Source organism: Rhinichthys klamathensis, unplaced genomic scaffold, assembly GCF_029890125.1.
Source record: "Rhinichthys klamathensis goyatoka isolate OS25496 unplaced genomic scaffold, OSU_Roscu_1.1 h1tg000076l_1, whole genome shotgun sequence".
Lineage (NCBI taxonomy): Eukaryota > Metazoa > Chordata > Actinopteri > Cypriniformes > Leuciscidae > Rhinichthys > Rhinichthys klamathensis.
The window spans coordinates 286,151-308,016 of NW_026606618.1; the positions used below are offsets into that span (position 1 = coordinate 286,151).

General features: G+C 39.1%; 1 protein-coding gene across 8 annotated transcripts in view; it reads left to right on the forward strand.

The window, feature by feature from the left end:
- Positions 1-21,866, forward strand: part of akap13 (A-kinase anchoring protein 13) — a 106,884-nt gene that overhangs the window by 50,010 nt on the left and 35,008 nt on the right. For all 8 annotated transcript variants that reach the window (XM_056250791.1, XM_056250793.1, XM_056250792.1 and 5 more), the window contains exons 9-11: positions 16,017-16,104; positions 16,737-16,870; positions 18,400-18,719. In XM_056250791.1, coding sequence (XP_056106766.1) covers positions 16,017-16,104; positions 16,737-16,870; positions 18,400-18,719 — 542 coding nt within the window. The remainder of the gene's footprint in view (positions 1-16,016; positions 16,105-16,736; positions 16,871-18,399; positions 18,720-21,866) is intronic.

Here is a 21,866-nt window from a genome sequence, read left to right on the forward strand (position 1 = left end):
TCCTCAACCTGCAATCCAATAAATAAATCAGTAACATTTAGACCTCTTGGTGTGAGTCACTCAACATTTGCTTCCAGCCACCCTGAATTCTCAGTAGCTAAGAAGTTAGGTAGTAGTTTCCCGAAAGGCTCCACTGGCCAGAAATTGAGGGATGTATTTAACCTGACCTTCTGTCGTAAATCTGATTTCTCCGCCTGGTTGCTGAAAGTCTTCTGACGCAGCTCTCAGTTGGAACTGCTGAACTGTCCCTCATAAGGTCAAACTGGCAGATATGGGAATGCTGCCACCCTGCAGCTCACACTGTCGTTGTGTGTGCGTGCTGTTCTTTTCTCATGGAGAAAAGATGACATCACCCTGAGGCCTGAACACTTTTTTCCCAGTTGTGTGTCAGAGGGATGATATCAGTGTCTAAAATACTGAGAGGGTGGAAGGCAAGATGTGATAGCTCATTTACGCAGGCCAGCAAGAGTGATAAAGGGAGATGTCTATCTTCAGTCTTTAAAAGCTGCTGATTAGAAGGATCCTCCTCCATATCGCTAACTTCAGTTGTTTATTTTGTCATCGTCCTGTGGAAATCCATATTGTTTTGGCAGCTTCCTGTGCCTCCCAATTTGGGAGAATCGATTTGAATTGATCTAAAATGAGTGTTGAGGAATCACTTTCAGAATGATTTTTTTTTCCAGCTGATGAACAATAAAAACATTGACTGCCAATCAGAATCCACCCGACTTTAAAGAGCATTTAAAGTGCCGTACGACAAACCTGCATCACACTCTTATAATAAACAGAACATTATCATACGATCGAGTGTGGATGCTAATGTAGTTTTTGCATAGTTATCTTTTATAGTTATCATTCTTGGTGTCAATGGGCCTTAAGGCCGGGACACACCAAGCCGACGGTTGCCATTGGGCAACTTCGGGCCGTTTTTGAGTGTCGGTTGACTTAGTTTAAGTGTGTTCTGCACCATTGTCTCTAGTTGGACGCCATTGGGTGTGTTGGGCTGTTTCAGCGTGTTGAATCGGCGTCGGGCCATCGGTGAGTGAGAACTCTGATTGGCTGTTAAGTTTAGCGAATGTGATGGATTTAAAAAATAAAATATAATAGTAAACTGTATTTTAAACTTATCATAATTCTAACATCTAACCTTACTTCTCCTACAGGCCTAACATTCTAACACGTGAACAAAAATGTACTCTGAAGATTGTTGTGTTGAAACCAGTGATAACTTTGAGATGCTGGCTAGACAATGTCAAAAATATAAAAGTCTATAACAGACTCATGACATATTGAGTAATCAAATGAACTTCTAACCTCTTTGAATGATTTGAGATCTAAATTTGCTCTGCCAGTAACAGAGAGAGAAATGGGGGCTTGTTTTGCACAGATTGAACCAATCATATTGAAGGAAAATGACCAGGAGTAATAAATCACGTTAATCTTACTGTTGTAAAAAAACCTGATGTATTTTTAACCTTATTTTTAAGAGAGATTCTCTGAGAAATGCTTGAACTCTCTCGCCGTGATTAAATAATTTAAATGGCATTTGCTGAAGTCTGTCTGGTTATTATTGCAGCAAGTTAGTTAGTGGAGCAAGTTAACAGATTAGTGAGACACTAAAGACCTTATTCCCGAGTGATAGTGTCAAAAGGGGCGAGACATTGTTCAACTCAGTGTGAGAATCTTAGGCGGGGTTAGATTGCAGTCAGGTAACTATAATTCTTAAGCATTTTATGCGGTTAGAATAGCTACTCTTAGGCGTCAACCAACGTGGTGAAGTCACCTGAGTATAATTTTTGCAGGTGTCAGGGACACTTGGTTTAGGTGCGGTTCGGGGAAAATCTACCACTCTACTTTTACACTTATCTGCCATCTGGCATGCAGATTTGGACTGCATCATGGGGTCGTGGAACTATATTGTCAGCATTTGAAAGAAATTACACTCTGGAACATTCTATCTTAAGAGACTCTAGAGATAAGAGCAGGGGTCACATTCACAGAGCATCCTAACTTTGTGCTAGCATGCTAACTTTGCTCCTGCTTGGCAAGATCACAAGAAAGCTAGGTTCTTATTATTAGCGGTGCTTTCTAGGCAGTGTTAAACTTAGAACACATTTTTAAGATGAATGGTTTGAATCATGTTTGTAGTGATTTTTGTCATTTTAAGTTGTCAAACGTAATGCTTCTGTCAGTTAATTTAAGGAGGCTGGTTGGAAATAGGATCTGAGATCACTTTTTTCAGTCTAATCTGTTATGCTGACAAATGCTAACAAGTTTTTCCACATCAAAAAAGCTCAGTTCATGAATTGTTTTGTCATTGCCCTTGCTTCCAACAGTGGGCATCGTGATATCCAAGTTATTTTTGAAGAGGCTGAGGTGATTGTATTTAGCGTTATCATGTTGTCACTGCTTTATTTTTATTTTTTACCTTACACCACTGAATCATTCACTGTAAGACCAGGAACATGCTTTAGGGGCATACATTGATTTGTTTTTGAGTTCATATTGACATTAAAAAAATTAACATGCACTTTATGATGGATGGATTATGGATAATAAGTGGTTTGGTTGTTTTTAGCTTATCCTGTGATGTCTAGAGTGCTGTGGCTCCCTCTTGTGTTAGGATGCAATATAACTCCTTCCAGATGTGCATTGAGCTGTCTAGTAGTCTACATATGTGTTAGAGAGAGAAGCAAGGGCAGAATACACAGACTGTGGTCTCAATATGCCACCAAAAGCATGAGGGCTGCTTGTTCTCTTTCTTTCTTCGGCTCTTTTCATCTGTCCTTGTGCAGCAGGCCAGATGCATTGTGGGAACCCCTCTAAAGGAGTTTCTTTTTCACTAAACATCTAAACTATTAAACCACACAAGCTGCCCCTGGGAAACAGTTTCTCAGTGCGCACACTCACAAACACGCACGCAAACACAAATCCAGTGTGTAGTGTGTTGGAAAAAGGGACAAGGCTGCCTCTCAAGTGCTGGAATGTGAAGTGTAAGAATGGCGTGATGTTGAAGAAAAGCAAAGGGCTGGTGTTGGTGGAGTGGGAGGATTGAAGACACCAGTGAGGCTGGTCAGGATCCACACACACTCCTTTTGTATTGTTCTCGCTCGATTTCTGTGCTTCTGCTCACTCTTTTCAAGTCTTCCTCCTTTTGTGTGTTCTCTTTCCCAGCGTTAGTTTGTCCAAAAAGTCATTAAAAAGTAATTTACCTTTGTTTTAATTCAAACCCATATGACTTTTGGAACACAAAAGGAGAAATTTTGGTCATTTCATTGCATTTACAAAACTAAACAAAAGCACTATATTCTTCTGAAATCACAAGATGGTTTTATGTGACAAGCTGACTAATATTTAAAGTCATGATGTAATGAAGGTAGCAACAGATCTTTTCTTTCATATTGAAACTTGCATCCTGTTGAACCCGATTAACGAGATTGAAAAAAAATGATGGAAACATATGAAAAGATCAAGTACACACATTTAAAAAACAGTTTCTATTTCATGCTAACTTTTTCTTATTCACTGCTAATTTTTTCCTCCAGTGAGCTGTTAAAGGTGCTCTACGTAACTTTTAGCGGCCTCTAGTGGTGATGTTTCAGATTGCAACCAAATTTTACAAGAGCGCTTGTGCTCGAACTCATAGACAATACCGTCTATTACGCAAATATCTCGGCGAATACTTGACGGATTCGGCGAGCACCGAGCTCGTTGGGACCATCTAGTCGAGCTGAAAAGAACCATATAAGTTCCATAGTTTTTGGTGGTGTTTTCGCGGAGATATTAGCAGAAAACCATCGGGCGCGCTGCAAAAATTGCGGACGCCGTTGACGTCACGATCTCAGAAGAAAATCGCTCGTATCTTTGGAATGCAAAGACCCAGAGAGCTCAAATTCGGGGGAGGAGGTCCTAGGGGGAACCCTTGTCCGAACGCTAGAGTGGCGGGCCTCGGGGATGCCCCCTACCGGATCGCCGTTCGCTGGGACCCCCGATTTCGAACGGCTATAACTCGGGGAGCCGGGCGAGTTGGACCTCGGGGGTGGGCTCGTTCGAAAGGCCCCGTCCAGCACTACGAACGATTAGAGTCTTGGGAATATTGATCAAAGATTGACTGAGATATAAGCCGAAAAACGTGCGCTTTTAACCGGACGTAACTCCCTGACCGTCTACAATAGACTGTATATAAGGAGAGAGGCTCGGGAGCGCGCATGCACGTCACATCCGTTGGATTTCGCGGTAAATCCGACCCGGAGACTTCACATAGAAATAGCAATACTGGCCTTCAGAGGTAATAGCAAAACTCGACAAGTGGATCATTTTAATGTGTGATTACAACCCCTTCACACACAGGCAATAAAAAAAGGATTCATTTTAGTAGAAAAGTTACATAGAGCACCTTTAATTATTGTGACTGGATCAAGTCATCGAATTTGAGAATATGAGAAGTGGGTTAGTCAGCTTTGTGAACTCAAAGCAATGATTCCGGCATGAATTGTATATCGCTGCTGCTTTCATGGCCGTCAGTATAATCGGCCAAATTTCAGTGTACTATTAACATAAAGCTTACCATATGATTTCGGAAGACTCTTGCACATTTAACTATTGCAGACTATTGCACATACATACAACTCATATGGGCCACTTTTATGGTGTGTTTTTGAAAATAGAATCCAGGATATTCTTGCATTTCACAGAACAGACATGAGAATGAGTAAATAATGACAGAATTAAACATTTTTGGTCAAGCTATTCCTTTAAATCATAGTTTGTGTTGGATGACTGGTCTTGAGTGAAACACAGAGATAACATGCGCCGAGATCCCCACAAAGAGCCCTTGTTTCTTCTGTCCCCTCCTCCACTGGATAATCACATGCACACATGCAAACACACAACACACAGTAAAGACTGAACTGACTGCGTCAGAACAACCTACACAGTTAGCTGAATATCTGTTTCTCTCAAGTACAAGTTAGAACGTCACGCCAAACATGGAATAATGTATGAGACTTTAATTGAAGGTGTTTTTTTGTCCTCAAGGTGTGTCTGTCTTGTGTGTTTTTGTATAAAATTATATATACACACACTGTGTCACCCTCGTTATACTTTGGTGGATGGAAACTCCCAAGTAAAAGTGGAAAAACATTGCAGTTCGGCATGCATGCATTGGGACAATAACAGGCTTCGTTTGTCATAATGCTACCACCCGTTATGAAGTCCACGGTCTTTAGCAATGCAATATTTCAATTTCTTTTTATAATTCCTAATCGATTATATATTGTGTAGTGATTTAGTAGAAACCGTAGCAGTGTTATTTTACTATTATTTATATTCCAATTTAGCATTTATTAATACTAATAATCACATATAAGTTATAACATATAAGTTTGTTTATATAATGTGTGTGTAAGTGTGTATATATATATATATATATATATATATATATATATATATATATATATATATAGTGTGTGTGTGTATATACACACATATTATATAAACAAACTTTAGATATGATTAATCGATTTGACAGCACTAATTTATATTTTGAAATAGTTTTATTATTTATTTTATTTTTTCATTTTAATTTAGTAATTTTATGTGATTTTTCTCATTTTCATTAGTTATTTATATTTAGCTTTATTTTTATTTCTCTTTTAGATTTAGATTTAGTAATATTGGTGCTGTGTCAGATACTTGCCAAGGCAACCATTCAAATTTTCTTTGAAGCTTTTAAGTTTTTCATCTGATATTTTTTTCATGATTATTTTTGCTTGATTTCAATTAACAAAGACAATTCGAATAGTTTTAGTTAATGATAGCAACTCTGAACCTCTGTATTTGCATGTGAACTCCTATCTCTGGTATTTTTGCGCTGAATGAACCCGGGCTTACTTCTGATTCTTTTCCAGAAGCCCGAGTTTCATGCACCGCTTCAATTGTATTAAATTCCCAGTGAATCCCATCAGACCGCAGTCTGACCTCTCATCATTCTCGCCATTTGAAAGGGTTGCCATGACTCCAGCTGTTAGTCGGTTCATGGTTCTATACAGATGCAGTGATCGAGGGTCCCTTCCATCCAATGCAAAGCTAAATGAGATTTACTACACTTTACACTTCTTGTTTTAATTGCAAACAGTGTCCAAGAGTGTATTATCTTGTCATGACAACCTTTCTGATAGTGTTTACTTGGATGGAATTGAAAAGCCTTATCTTGCTGGGTGGAGCCTGGGAATCTCGCCCCACTGTTCTCCAAACAGTTTGAAGGATGAAACCCTTCTCCTCTGATCAGTGTATGTGTGTTAACCAATCAGAGTGGTAAAGATGTGAGGCTTTCTGCTCCGAAAATTGAAAAAAGGATGAGATGAGAGGCATTGGAAGAGCGAAGGGGGAACGGAAAAGAGCAGCTGCGATTGGGTGAGTCTGTTGAAAAAACAACAGTGGGAGCAGAAGGAAAGCCAGCGACAGAAAACGAGAGGGAGTGTGCAGAAGGAAAAAGGAGAGAGGGAGGGGAGAAAAAAGTGTGTGAAGAATGGAGGGAGGGAGGGAGATGAAGAATGGAGGGAGGGAGGGAGGGAGGGAGGGAGGGAGGGAGGGAGAGTGAGAACGGGGCTGGTTCATGGTGCAGATGTGCAGAGAGTTGCTCATTTTTCCCAAAGCTTGACTGGGAACTCCACAAGTCTCGGGCTTCATGTTGGAATATAACGGCACTTTCTTCTCCTCCTTCACACTTCACCCCTGGAAAAGATGTACGAGCGACACCGGCGTAGGTACAGCCTGTGCGCAAAGGGCGAGAGGTCCGTGGACGTGGTTTTGATTAAGGTATGAAGCAGAAAACAAGTCGTGTTCAAGTTCCTTTCGAAAGTCTGTTAGAAATCATTGTTGTCTGTAAATTTAGCAGATTGTCTTGTTGACAGTTGCGTGCGCCGTCACATTGCATTGATTAGGGTTGGCCGGGAGCGTTGTTGAGATGCCAGAGGTCTCGCTCCCGATTAAGTCGAAGGGGTGTGTGCATGAGAGCTGTGGAGTTTCGCTGCTTGGCTTGGGTGGAGTTCAGTTTTGGATGTGGAACGATGAGGCCTGCTTTCCAATTTCAGGCCACTGTTCTCCATTAGCTCTAGGGTTTGATGTTTTGTTCTAGACATGCTGGAATTTGAATTCCGTAACCCCCCCCCCCCTTATGTTTGTTGTCAAACAAACATTGAAACCTCAGACTTCTCAGTCCATAATTCATATTTACAGGTATTTGGATTCATTCTTTAGTTTTAAAGCAATGTGTAAGTTTCATGGCTACTCTTTAGGGACAAATTGGTCCCAAGAAGTTAGCAAAATTTGACACAACCTCCTTTTGGGGATTTAATTATAATTCATTCTAAGTAAGGAAAACATTATTTACAAATAAGGTAATTGTCAAACATTGAAACCTGTGACTTAACAGTCCATATTTAGGGACAAAAGTGTCCTCAGAAATTGTCAAAATTTGACACAACCTTCTTTTTGGATCATTTTATTTACAAAAAATTCTGAAGCTTTATATAAAGCCTTATCTAAAAATGCAAAAGCTTTATAAAGACAATAGAAGTTCACTCCCTGTCCTAATTTAGATAGTGTGTGTGTGTGTGGGAACAGTAAGGACTCTGACTGGAATGCTGTCAGTATGTTGGAGGTTGTATATTTAGTGGCTGGTCTGGTACTGTATCAGTGAAGGTCACAGCCAGACACATAAAGGGCCCTTCCACAGTCTGACCCCTCGATTATTGTCTCTTGATAAGTAGATTGGTCCAAGCTTGCTTTGCTGCCTGTTTATCTCCATTCACTTCTTCTGCTTCCTTCTGCTTTCCATCATCTGACATGAGCTGGCAGCAGGTCTGAGAATCATTATGTGGGAAGGCAAGTTAATTAAAAAAAGACATCTAATTATAGTAGGTATAAAACATTGTGGAGATCTGCCATGCATAATTATTCCTTCATAGAAGCAGCATGCATTGTTTACTATTAGGTATGCTCTTTCATATGCTCTCCTTTTATGCTCATCTGATTTTTTCTCTCTTTATTTTATCATTTTAGTATTTTTTTTTCCCATTTAGTATTGTTTATTCACATTCATGATGCACACTTGCCTACTTGGCTTCTGTATCACTAAATGGGTTGTTTTACAAAATGAGGGATGAGACATAATTTGTCTGTGATAATTGACAACATGCCACGGATTCTGGCCATAGTTGTAGTTTCTCAATTGCTATTTCTAGTGCTGATATCTAGAAAGCAGGGGGGCATATGATTAATATAATGCAGATTTATATGTGCTACAGTGTAATTACAGCAAATGACATAAATGGAACTTGCTGAAATGAAATTAACACTTATTTTACAGAATATTTATTCCATTATTTATTTTTATATATATATATAAAACGTATCTAACATTTTAGTAGTGTGTGTGAGAGAGTAGTAGTATCGTTGTCACAATACTAGGATTTCCAACTTTGATACGATACCTTGAAACATATCGAAATTGGATACCATTTTTTGATACCATGGGGAAAACTGCCATATATACCACCATACAGATCTCATAATTTTGGGATGATTTGGGTAATTTTGTTGTAAGAGCTTACACATTGCTACATTTACAAAAAAAGGCAAGCAAACCGTTTGTAAAAAAAATTACAACAAATAAACTGATTGCGAACAGTAGCACAAATAAATATACTTAGAATAAAGAGACAAAATAAATAAACATAATAAACGCATACACACACAAATATATATATTAATTTTGTGGTGATTAAATAGTCGATAGTTCACTTAAAGTCGGTGTAAATACTCCAGACAGCTTGTAATTTTTATGATCAGGCTTCATGGTCTCACCAATTAAAGACTTCAGCTTTTTTCCACCTTAAATCAGCATTATGTACTGTTACATTTGCGAGGTGATATATTAATATATGGTCCACTTTAAGCATCTGTGGTGGGAAGAGAAGAGGGGCTGTTAAACCGTTCTGTATGTAAAATCCAGGGCCGCAGGTGCCGCTTCAGCACTAAGTGAGGATTGAGAAAGACCGGTTGTCCAGGGCCGTCTCAAAGAGCACCCGAGAGAGCACTTTCCAATTGACACAAACCCTTGTTGTAGCATATTCCTTTCAACTGAGACCTCCTTGATATTGAACGAGAAGCCAAATGGCTACTTAACACCTCTTTAAGTGATTTCACAGATGTTTTACCCAGAACCCGCCTGCAAATGTGTGCAAGAAACAAATAGAAGAACCATGCAAAATCAGTCGGTAGCTATTTTCGCAGTACGAAAATTGTTCTCTCTGAGACTGTATTAGCGTCCACTGGTGCCCTCTTCCATGTCATAGCCTTTCCTGTCTCCACAGCTCGTCATATCTATGGAATGTGTCCAGAATGTCCAGCTCAGACCACAGTCTGTGGACAGTCTCTCTCTGCACTCAGTGGATTACAGCTCGGTTTCATAAGCCTTTCGGAAGTTCTGTCATCTCTTAATATAGCCCATCTCAACAGTCTCCTTTTCCATGATTAGAACATGGATGTGTTTGGATCAGAGCCAAAGCACTTAAAACACTTTGCCACAAATTTCATCTCATACACTACCATTCAAATGTTTGGGGTTGTAAGATTAATAAATGCAGGTAAGAAAAATATACAGTAAAAACAATAATACTGTGGAAAAAGTATTGCAATTTAAAATAACTGATTTCTATTTTAATATGCAAGTTATTCCTGTACTGGCAAAGCTGAATTTTCAGCATCATCATTACTCGAGTCTTCGGTGTCACACGATTCTTCAGAAATAATTGTATATGAGGATTTGCTGCTAAAGAATCATTTATTTTCTTCTTATTCATTTTGAATACAGCTGTCTGTGCAGCTTAATATTTTTGTGGATTTTTTTTAACGTTCAAAAGAAAAGCATTTATTTGAAATATAAATCTCATTTTGTAACTACAAATGTCACATCTCAACTATTTTTTTTCATAAGATTGAAAAATTTTAGGAACCATTCAAAATGTATTTAAGTGTTCTAAAATCATTGTGAATAACCTGTTAATTATGGATAGCCTCATACGTATTTTAAATATATAGTTCTTAAGAAAATATTTCATTTTCTTTCTTTCTTTTTTTTTTTGCGAATATGGCCCCAATTCATTAACTCTTAGTGTAACTTGTAGTTTTTCACCTAGAAAAAAAAAATATTCTGTAAAAATGTTTATTTACATAACTGTCAAAAATCAGCTTAGTATAAAAACCTGCCAGAGCTAGAAAAGTGTTAAAGTTGGCAACAGACTAAAAACTACTCTGATTCCTTAGCAAGCACCCACAACTCTTTACCAGCTGCTTTTCCACCGTAGGGCCCAACGGTTCCAGTTATATTTCCACTTGAGCTTGGTTCAGCAAGGCATGATTACAAACCAATCTCGGCGCTGAATTCCAAGCACTGTTGGCTACAAATCTACTTTTAAAGTTCACCTGCCCACTGTTATCCTGTTCTAGGCACCCATAATTCCTCTGGGGAAGGAGATTGTTTGGAAAAGGCAATTCTAGGGTAGTTTCCTGTTCTTGTGACATGGGTTCCCATAGGAAGTCAATACCGTCAAAGACTAAGGGGTCGTGTGTCAGGATAGGTCATGTGAAGGGCGTCAGGATCATGTTTTAGTCAATGCACCTTTTCCATCTCACTCTTGAAGTGTTGAATTTGCCAGTCAATGAAGTGGTGTGTTGTTTTGTGGATTGAACTCCATTATGGCCCCATTTACTCTCCACGAGTGGCGTAAAGAAAACTAAGTCATATGCCTGGGGAAATGCATGGCGGCTTTTTACAGCCTACATCATGCGCTCGTGCACAACACTCCTTTGTCATAATTCCTTTCCTTTCCTGACCAAACGCACATATGGTTTTTCAAACATTAATTCATTCTGCATGTTTTTTTTTATTCTTGTACTTAATTTCCAGTTGTGCATGTTGAAGCCTGACGTCACATTTGCCGAAACGAGCATCGTAAAGCCACTTTGAGCTACTTGATGATTTCTCTTTGTGTTTGCATTATTCTGCTATAAATCATCCCCTGCAATGAGCTCTTTGTCCCAGTGCCTATTCACATTCTCAATGCATGTAAACACACTCTGAAAGATTGTTTGCGCCAACATTTGTGTATTGTCTGTACTGTATGAGTTGTTTTACAGGGTGTCTTTAAGTGAGATATCCTCGATTTTTTTAATGCCAGTCATACTGTGACGAGACTAATATTGATTTGTCTAAGGATTATGCTAAATTATACTCAAAAGATTTCTGTCAAGTGTAGTTGGTCACAGTTAGACTAATGACACCCTGACGAGCAGAATGTAAAACACAAACATCTAGCACATATATTATGAACTAAGGTAGATATGTATATATATATATATATTTTATTAAATGCTTTATTTATTTGTATAGGGACAGATACAATAAACATAAACAAAACAGGGACAACAGCCAACCAATACATGTATCATAGTGCTTGTTGCTAAAGCTAATTTGCAACACTTGTCCCTAGAAGGGCTTTTATAAATACAATTACTACAACAAAAGCAAACAAACAAAAAGAAAAGGAGAAAAGAGAGAGAGAGAGAAATCTGTTGCTGAATTAACCAAGACTTAGTAGCTAAAAAGAGAGAAAAAAAATGTATATATATATTTGGTGTGGCGTAATAAGATTATCTATATTATGCGGATCTGCAAACTGCCTTGTCAGTGAATAATGCAAACTTTTTCCAATTATGTTTAAGTATTACAGAATTTTTAATATATGTTTTTAATAATTTGTTATTATTTTAAATATTGCGTAAAATACGTTTAAATCAGTCTAAATTTAACATTTTGTTTTTCCCTGATTAAAAAGAAATAATAATAGTAACATTTTCACATAAGATAAATCCAGTCATATCAGTAGCCTTATGGTGGCTGACATGTTGATCATCACTTTTTTCAATAACCCCTATGTTATTGGACACTTTTGCTGAATAAATGAATAATGGCTGACTTATAGATGTATTGGAGCTATGTGGGCCTCCTTGCTTTTGCCATATTGGCCTTTAAAAACAAACCCATATTGGTTGACGATCGGATATATTAACATAGCTGGCCTGACACATCTTTATTTATGCCAAGTTATCCTTAAAGCGTGTATCCTGAAAAATAATCAAAGCCGTCATGATCAAAGAGCAGGACTCTGGCTGACCGTTTCTGTCTGTGGCATGTGTTTAGCATTTGGTCAGTGTGAGGCATTACATGTTTCCATTACTGCACGTTGGCTCTAAATGCCACATTTGTGGACTGATTTTCACGACTCATTCAGTAATTGGTAGAAACGGTGTCTGGTTGGAAGTGTTTCTGTGTGTGTCTGTTACATCCATTATCATTATTACCAAGCTGTGAAACTGACATAAAATATCCGAGCAGTATCCCAGCTAACCTTCTGGTTCTCTGCAAATTTGTCCGCATAAACACATTTTTGAGCGTTTGGTAATATACAACCAGATACACACATCCACAAGCCTGCACACTCGAAAACTTGTGTTTAATTGGCTGAATCTGAGTGCTCTGTACTTGAGACTTTTCATTTGCTTTCCCACTCAAAGACAAGTTTATCATTCATAATAAAGATTGAAGGATTGGGGACAGTGTGTTTGTATGATTTTGTTTGTCAGATTGAGGTTGATGTCTGTTCTGGGATCAGTAAACATAACATGCTCTGCATGTCTAAGTTCCAGATGGTGTAAGACTCTCGGTGCTGTCTGGATCCTGTCAGAATCTACTGTGACTGGGAATGGCTGGTTTTCTTGAACAGCAGTGAAACATCACAGCCCTGAATCTCTTTTCTGGATTCCATGATGGCGTGTCTTCATTAAAACAGTTAGATATGTGGCCCGACATGTTATGTGGTGGCACTTAGGCAGACGACCAGAGTTTAAATCCAGCTTGTGTTATTTACTGATACCATCCCCTCATCGTTTCACACCCTTTTAAATAAAAGTGGCAAAAAATAAATATATATATATATATATATATAGCCAATTGTTACCCGACAGTTAAAACCAATTGTTTGATTGATTGAGTTTTTTTCATTTAGTTGTCTTAGTTTACGTTTTTTTTTACATGTTTGTTTTGTTTGGGCTTTTTGTTTGTTTGTTTATTTTCTTGTTTTTTAATTGTCTGTAAAAAAAAAATTTGTTTGGGGGGGACTTTTTGTTTTGTTTATTTGTTGTTTTTTCATTTAGTTGTCTGTTCATTTGTTTTATTTTATTTAAAAACATTGTTTTATTTGGGCTTTTCTGTTTTGTTTAAGATTGTTTGATTTGTTTGTTTTTTGCTTGATTTATTTTTTTAGATCACAGCTCGGGAAATCATGACCACACATAAAGAAACTGATTCAACCAGCTATTCTTCCCATTCGTTCTTTTTTCCAGTATTTGTTTCTGTTTCTCTCCTTACATCTCACTCTCTGAGAGTTAAAAGGCTGCAGCTGTTGACGGCTCTATTGAAAGCCCACGCCCCTCTTGCTTGCCACACTAGAGCAGTGTCCGTCCACCAATGACCAAACAAAGGAGGTCTATGACCAGAAGCCACACACACGTGCGTGCACACAGCGGGTACACACTAAGCGTGGGAGTTGAGCGTGTGTCACATGCTTACGACGGGCAGTGTGTGGGTGTAATCAGTCCTGAATGAGCCGATGATGGCCATGCAGATGAGCTGCTCAGGAAGGTTTCTAAGCTTCTGTTTCCGCCACAGGGATGTTCTTCTTTTTCATGATCTTTTGATCTTTCTACGTTACAGCTGCTGTTGTAGCTCTTCTTTGATTACGCTAACTAAAAAGTATCATGGTGTTACAGTGTTGCTGTTTTTGGATTTATTTATATATGAATTTATATAAATGAATTTGTATATTATTTCAATATTATTTATATATAATATTTAAGTAGTGGTTATATAAATACAAACTTTTGGCCTATTAACACCATATTCACATTATTATTATTATTATTCATCCTTATTACCTAATGCATGTATATATCATAATATTGATGGATAAGGTAGTAATACCACAGTAGTAATACTACTAATTATGCTAATAATAATTGTATAATTTGTGGAAAATATGGGCATTAAGATTGATAAATGTCCCATCTTCCTGAAGTCAATGGGTTTTTTGAATGGGATTTTGGTTAATCACTTGTGGTAAAAAAAAAAAAAATCTGTTATGTCTTGAAAAAGGGGGTTGATAACAAGTGGCTAAATGTGACAACAGAGGCTGTCATGAACATCAAGTCCACTCAGTCCGTTTCACAGCCTCGTTGTGCTTATCATGCTCTTCCAAACCATTCTAACTCAAACTTTTAGGGAAAATGTTTTTTTTACATAGAGTTAAAGTCTTGGGGCTGTGGTGTAGATAGTTTCTAGCCTACCTTTAGCTTTTTACTTCTGGCAATTGTATTTAGGCTTCAAAATTCATAAAAGTATTGTTAATTTGTGAAAATGTGAAAACATGTTACTATCATGATCTTGTGGTGATCACAGAGCTTTTTTTTACAATAAACCAAAAGCCTATGTAAAAATCCTATTGGGTTTTTGTTGAGGGAACCTCTGTAATGCTAAGTTACGGGTTGGCCTACAAATTTACATCATCCCTGCACCACTATTGTAGGGTGACCACTTTGTCCTTACAGTAGCCTAGAACTAGCCCTCTATGGCCCGTTCACAGCTGCTCTATGTTGAACGTTAGTGGGCCGTGATGTTTACATGTGGGTCACATTCCTCCAGGTCTGTTCTGAATGCCCCACACATGCCCCCAGAAACCCTTCCTGCCCCAAATCACAGCCTTGAGGGTTTACAACCACATGTAACTCTCTCAGGAGGTAGACGCTCTTACCGCTGCTAATATTTCTGTTCACGAGCAGAAGAAAGGCACATTTCTCCATCAAGAAAGTGAATTCTTCTGTGGTCGAAGGAAAATGCTTTAGCCGTCCAAGTCGAAACCATTGAGATACTTGTCCTGGTTTTAGGTTGCAGAGGGAAACCATCTTTCACCTGATGCATCAGTACTGTATGTCCTGCTGGATTCTAGCATGATTTTTAGCAGATGATGGATCTTGAGAATATTATGCATTTGAGAAAATCAATACCTTTTAGAAAATCAACTCTTTTTAAAAAATAAAATAAAATTAGGCCTACAGTTTGATTGGCAATGATGCACAATAAAAAATATTCAGTTGACAACAAATGATCTTTATCTTTATTACCTTGATTTTTCTTTCAGTTATGCCGTTATTAATGCAGTTATTAGAGAGAGAGAGAGAGAGATTAAGCGTGTGTGAATTACCTGAGTCTCTCAACAGCGTTCGGCTGCAGCGTCTCTACTAATAGTGAAACTATCTACTCCAAGAACAGCGCCGCTATTACCTCGCTAGTGAGAAATGCCATGTAGCTTTAAAGTTGCTAAACTATTTTACTGACAACACGTTTCTGTGCGAGTGTGTCCGTACCGTATGTGTGTGCGTTTGAGTGGGAGAAAGAGAGTATGTGCTTTCCGTACGTACATAAAATGTATTTTTGTGGCAAAAAACATGAAAATAATTTATTGTTTTTTTCCTGTTGTTTACTATATATATTTTTGCTTGGTCAGTGTCATTGTGGGTTGTGGTTCTTTTGCTGTTGTAGGCTGTAAGGACCTTTTGAAATAACTGAAATGATTTGGCGAAGTGATATGGAACTGTAATAATACGGTCAAGACCTACCTGGAACTACTATAGCCGCGCGTTTCCCTGAAAATAATTGCACACCTCAGAACATTCGTCAACCAATCAGATTTCATGTAGTATTTTTTATATGACAAGTGTGAATATTATAAGTTTAGAATATACAAAATCAGCTGTAAAGTTTTCTGATCTGTATATCAAAAGAGTTATTTTGGACATGAAATGACACACTCTAAACTGGAATGATTTTCTCATTTCAGATTCACAGAGAGACAGAGACGTTTTATTCAGTTGATGCCAGTCGAGATGCTGGACTCCAGGAGAAGAAATCCACTTCAGTGAGCTCAGGTAACCAACTGATTTTGTAACTGAAGTCTTTTGCATTGAATATCAAGTTGGTAAAGCAAATATTCATGGTCTTTGAGGATGTTCATGTTAGCACCTACGTAATTTATGTGGCTTCTAACCATAAATTTACACTGAAATACCACATAGTTTTACTGAACGTACAGCGTTTGACGTCAACAACTCAACATTGGATCACGTAGGTTTAGTTTATGGGTGAAAGTTACATCCAGAACAAAACACAAAAACCTCTTTCATACATCTTCCAGCATGCTACAAAAGAGAGGATGCCCTCTTTGCTCAGACTGTGTGTCTGTGTGTGTCCAATCTAAATAGTGCCCACATTGTGTCACATGGGAAACGACATACACATCCTCCAAAGACTAAATGAATGTCTTCCTGTCAATACAAAAGACTCCACTAGTCAAATAAGATCATCTATTTAAGTAGATGACATCAACATCCTGTCTTGCGAGAAGAGATGCAACACAATGACGACTCAAATGACTCACTTTCAGACTGTATTTTGATTCAGTCCGTGAGAATCGAGTCTGGTCTGTTTTATTTTCTATTTATTCTTCTTCTGTTGCTATTCAACATTCTCATGTTGTTCCTGATTCTTTTTCCCCCCCCAGAATTCCCCCCTTCGACCCCCTCACCCGAGAGCGTACGTCACAAAGAGTCAGCGAGCCCCATGCGAGGGTCTGTCAGCGATGGCGACTCTCTCTTTAGCCAGGATTTGGGCGAGGACATAGTTTTTAATATTAAGGTGGGTGCGGATTTGCGTTGTTTTATAATATCACCCAATTCGGTTTGTTTTCGAAGCAGAGTTGCTATTTATTTTGTTTCTATGTCCCTTTACCAAGCAGAACCCCTCGCTTTTGCCTCTGCCAGATAAAGCGGTTATGTAATGCGTCTCATTTTCAGTGGTGATCTTCTCTACACACAACATCTTGCTCCACTGACATCATGTCAAGTGACGTGAGCACATCGGTGGGCCAAGGCCATTATTATGACCTCATCCTCAGACATGCTTCCTCCTTTTTTCCCACCTCCTCTAAGAGTTTCCCTGTGGATCTCTCCACCCCTTAAACTCCTTGCCTCAATTTAAAGATGTTTAACACAGACTTAGACACTACTCAAGTGTTGCTCTAAGCAAAGCCCCTTTCACACAGCGCGTTGATCCCGGGAAATTGCCGTAAAATTGCTAGAGTGCCTTCTGTGTGAATGCAAACACGTCCCGGGATTGATGCCGGGATGGGGACCTAGTAACATTGCCGGGATCCATACCGGAACGTGCCCTATGTGAACAAAAGCCAGGACTTATGCCGCACCGGTGTGTGTCATAGTGATGACGCACGTGCCATCGCACAGGCCTTTCTAAAAACCAATGCTACAGCATATGGGGAACGAGCCACTCGGCAAACCCAGTGGCGCTACTATTGGTATGTTAACCTGCCAGGCTAATTGGCTAGCATTTTGCTGAGAGAACAGGCTAAGCAGCTAGCATTATGCAAGGCTAAGTTAGGTTGCACACAATGCGAAGGTAAAACAAATTCTCATTCAAAAGAGCAACTTATTAGTCAAAACTTGATGTTTTTGCTTCATTTTGCCAGAAGAGAAAATATTTAAATGATTATATTGGCTAAAAGTTTATTTTTGGAGGACATTAGCTTTATATGGCACCCGAACTAGCCTACTTTTTCTCTTGGAATTGTACATGGAATTTCATGTAGCGTGCTTACATTTTCTCTAAGCTCTGAAAGCAGGTAGAGGCACTTCACCTAAGCTTGACTTGTGTTCTGGAAGTGTTTTCCCCCCCCATAGCTCATAAATTCAACTATTACGGTACGGTTAGTGTGTAATGTAGCCGCTAGCTCACCACACCCCTCTCCTGGCTGCAGTCTCAGCATGCGAAGAAACTAATGAGCCGCTGTGAATGGAAATGAGTTTTAGGGCTGTGTGTTTCTATGTTATGTAAGCTTTATAAGGATGGAAAGAACTCTGAGACTCCATGGGGTTTGTAGGGAAAAAAATGAGTCTGCTTGTATGTACACTGCAGAGATGTAAAGGTGATACGTCATCAGCAGTCATTCGCAAAATTCACATACGCTTGTTCTAACCAGGCGCTACGTGTGATTTTCATTACGTCAGGTTGGGAAGTCCAACCCACAGTGCAATTTCATTGGTCCAAAATCCCAGTCTTACTATAGCGGTCTACCAAACATCAAATGTGTTTAGATCGGAAGTGATTTTGTTTTTTCAAACTCTAATTGTCGTCCTCTTTCTCCATCAAAGGGTGAGGACAGTGTCACTCTCACCAGCGGTGTGTCCATGACCTACTCGTCCTCTACAGATGAAGGCTCCAGTCTGGGGACCCCTTGCGCCATCCCTCAGGCCAGCACAGAGGCCCCTGCATCAGACACCTGTCAGGAAAATCCCACTTCTCCAGGAGCTTCACCCATTTCTAGAGAAACAGAGGAGGAAGAAAAAAAGGACCGTCTGACTGAGGTCCCGGCCATTCTACGCACCTCCATACGATCCCTGTCTCCTTTCCGCAGGCACAGCTGGGGCCCGGGCAAAAATTCAGCAGGGGAGACCGAGATTAGTCGGCGCAGGTATGAATCTCCACTGCAAAAAATTTAAGTTTTGTGACTTAAACACAGCGTACTTTGGTTTTTACACTGAAGGCCTGTTCACACCCGGACGAATTTCGTGCGCGATATTCGCCGACGTTTAACGCCTCGCGACTAAACAAAGGGCGCCAATGTGTGTGTGCACACCGACGCGAAAAACGTCACGCGTAAAAGCGTCATTTTTTATGAAAAAAATATGTCAAAAACTATCCGACCAATGAGTTTGGCGCTTTTGCTCACGTGTCTGGAGCTTCTGAAGTTATAGTAAAACACAACTTGGGGGCGCTCAAACACAAAACGGTCTTGCTGAGCACACATACGTAACGGCGAAGAAGATGCTCTACACCATAGATATCCATAATAAAGGCTAGATGTCTCGTCCGCGCTGCTGGCCAAATATGGCCTTTATTATGGATATCTATGGTCTACACTGCCAGGAAGAAATAAGACGAGGAAGATGCGAGGCAAGATGAATGTAGAGCTTCTGGTCTCGTTGGTGTTGGAACATAAAGATCTATATGACAAACGCGACAGCGACTACAAAATAGGACTAGTTCTGTTTTACATTAAGCGCCATCTAATGTCAGGGAATGAATTTGCATGTTCACTCGGCTCATCGTCAGCGAAAATCGCTTGGGTGTGAACACAAAAAACGCGTTAAAAAAAGCGGACGAATAACGTGCGCCGATATTCGTCCCGGTGTGTACGGGGCTATACACTAGGATATGCGTACAGTTCACGTGATGTAAGTATTGTCATCATGCAGCCCATGCTGTAGTTTTACAGTCGAAAAGACAGACATTACAAAAAAAACACAGAAATATGTGGACATGTGTTGAGCGACTGTTTGCACACTATACTATGGAGTATACTTTGAAAGGCTTCACATTCGTCTGTACACATACACAAAGCGTTCATGTCAAAATTGAAGTCACTTTGCGGTATGCGAACAGCAATTTTCTGTCCTCTTGAAACAGGACATTACGACATATTGAGGGGTTTGAACTATCCTTAAATAGCCAATTGACTTAAGTTTTACATCACAGTTCAGTGCAGTGCAAATTTAGAGAATCCTTTCCCTCTTAAACCCTAAAAGGTAGCCATTTGTAATGATGAACATGATGCAATATCTTCTTTTGTCCGTCTGTAGTAATGGAAGCTACCTTGTTAGTTTACTTGTGGTATGCTAAGCTACCAGGCTAATCGGTTAGCGGGGCGTTGAGATGGCTAATAATGTTTCAAAACATATCGCAGTATCTAGTTCTAGAAAATAATCAAAAGCTATCAGGGAGAGGTATGCTCAGATAGCAGGCTAATCAGTTTGTGGTATTTTGGTTTGTGGCTCTTATTCTAATCAGATGTGTGCTATGCAAAGCTGGTTGGCTAACCAGTTAGCTAGCATGCTAATTGAAATAGCTGAACGACAAATGTGTAATTTGACTATTTAGCTTCTGTTATCTGATATATAGTTTGGAAGACATAAACTGTCAGAACGATCATGATATATTATAAATAAAAGAGAGACTACATTTTAAATGTATATATTTGGTAAAGGTTTTACATTTAACACATGCAAGATGCCTGTTGTTTATATTTCCTGTAAAACATCTGATAACATTATTACAGCAACACATGGAAACACAAGCCCAATATGCCGCCCCCCTCTGCCTGATCATTCATTGTATCCATCTTTATTATGCTATCAGATATATACATACTGTAGCATACACTTTATGGCGCTTTTCCACTGCTGGTACGGCTCAGTACGGTTCGGCTCGCTTCGCTTTTCCACTGCGTGGTACGACTCGGCTCGGCACAGCACGGCTCGGCTCGCTTTAGCTCGGTTTGCTTTTCCACTGCAGTTACCGCTTCAAAGTGGGTGGGATTATAGTCGGACCGTTATCCACCGTATTCCTACGCCCCATGACGCTTTGCGCGAATTATGGGTGTAACTTCCGTTCTGTAAACAATCTAAACAATCAGTGAAAGGCTCGCTCTATGTATGAACGCAATACGTTAAAAAAAGTGTCACAATGAGATGACATTAATCGACTCACCCTTCAACCATCGAACATTAAAATGAAATTTAACAGTTTAAAAGAATCAACAAGGTATACTTTCAACAGACTATAAATAGCCCCAAAAGCACGAGTCTTTGGTTAAATACCACAGGCAAGTATACGATCTGTATTGTATAACAAGCCTTAATCAAAAATGTTCATTAACTTCAGCATTACGTGACACTATATCAAAGTGATTTCCGTCATTTTGACAGATTATAAATTGCATTTACCTGTGAAAACAAACCTGGAAAGAGACGTGAGGATTTTAGGAGAATAACGAGAGATTCTTCGTCCATTCCAGTGAATTATTAATGGAATATCGTAAATTAAATTCGGGAGAACAGACCACAAATGTGCCGTATATGTTGTCCTTTTTCATACTTTTACAGCGGATTGCAAAGGAAAAAATAAAAATCATCACGAGGAAAATAAAGCAGCGACTGAAAAGAGCTCTTGCCATAGATATTCTTGTTATAACATGTCACGTTAAAATACCAAGTATAACGTTATTCTCATAATGTCTGAAAATAAATCATGAAGGAAAATTGACAGCTCATCCAGTCAAACTGACGGATCAGCTTTATTTGTAGGGCAACCTTATGATTTGAAATGCTTCGTTTCAGCCTTTTTGAATGGAAGTTCTCCAAACCGGAAGTGCCACCCATAATTCAAAACGCAGTAAGGTCGTCAGGAATAATGCCGCGTTCCAGGCAACCTGTAACCCGTGTTTTTCCAACCTTATACCCGTGAAAGTGCACTGGAACGGCAGTCAAACCCGTGACTTCCCACCCGTGAACTCGTACTAGATCGATGTACTCCCAGTTACGAGTTCTGACGTCACATAGCCCGCAAAACCATACAAAACAACAATGGCAGCCCCTACGGATGCAGTGTTTCTGTAGGCGGTACACAGTGAGAATACACTTTAGGACAATATAACGTTGCAGTCAAATTAATAAAAATATAATAATAATGATAATAATACACACAAGATTATGTATTACAATGTTATGTGTCTGAAACAATAAGTATGTATATACACACACGATTATGTATTACAATGTTA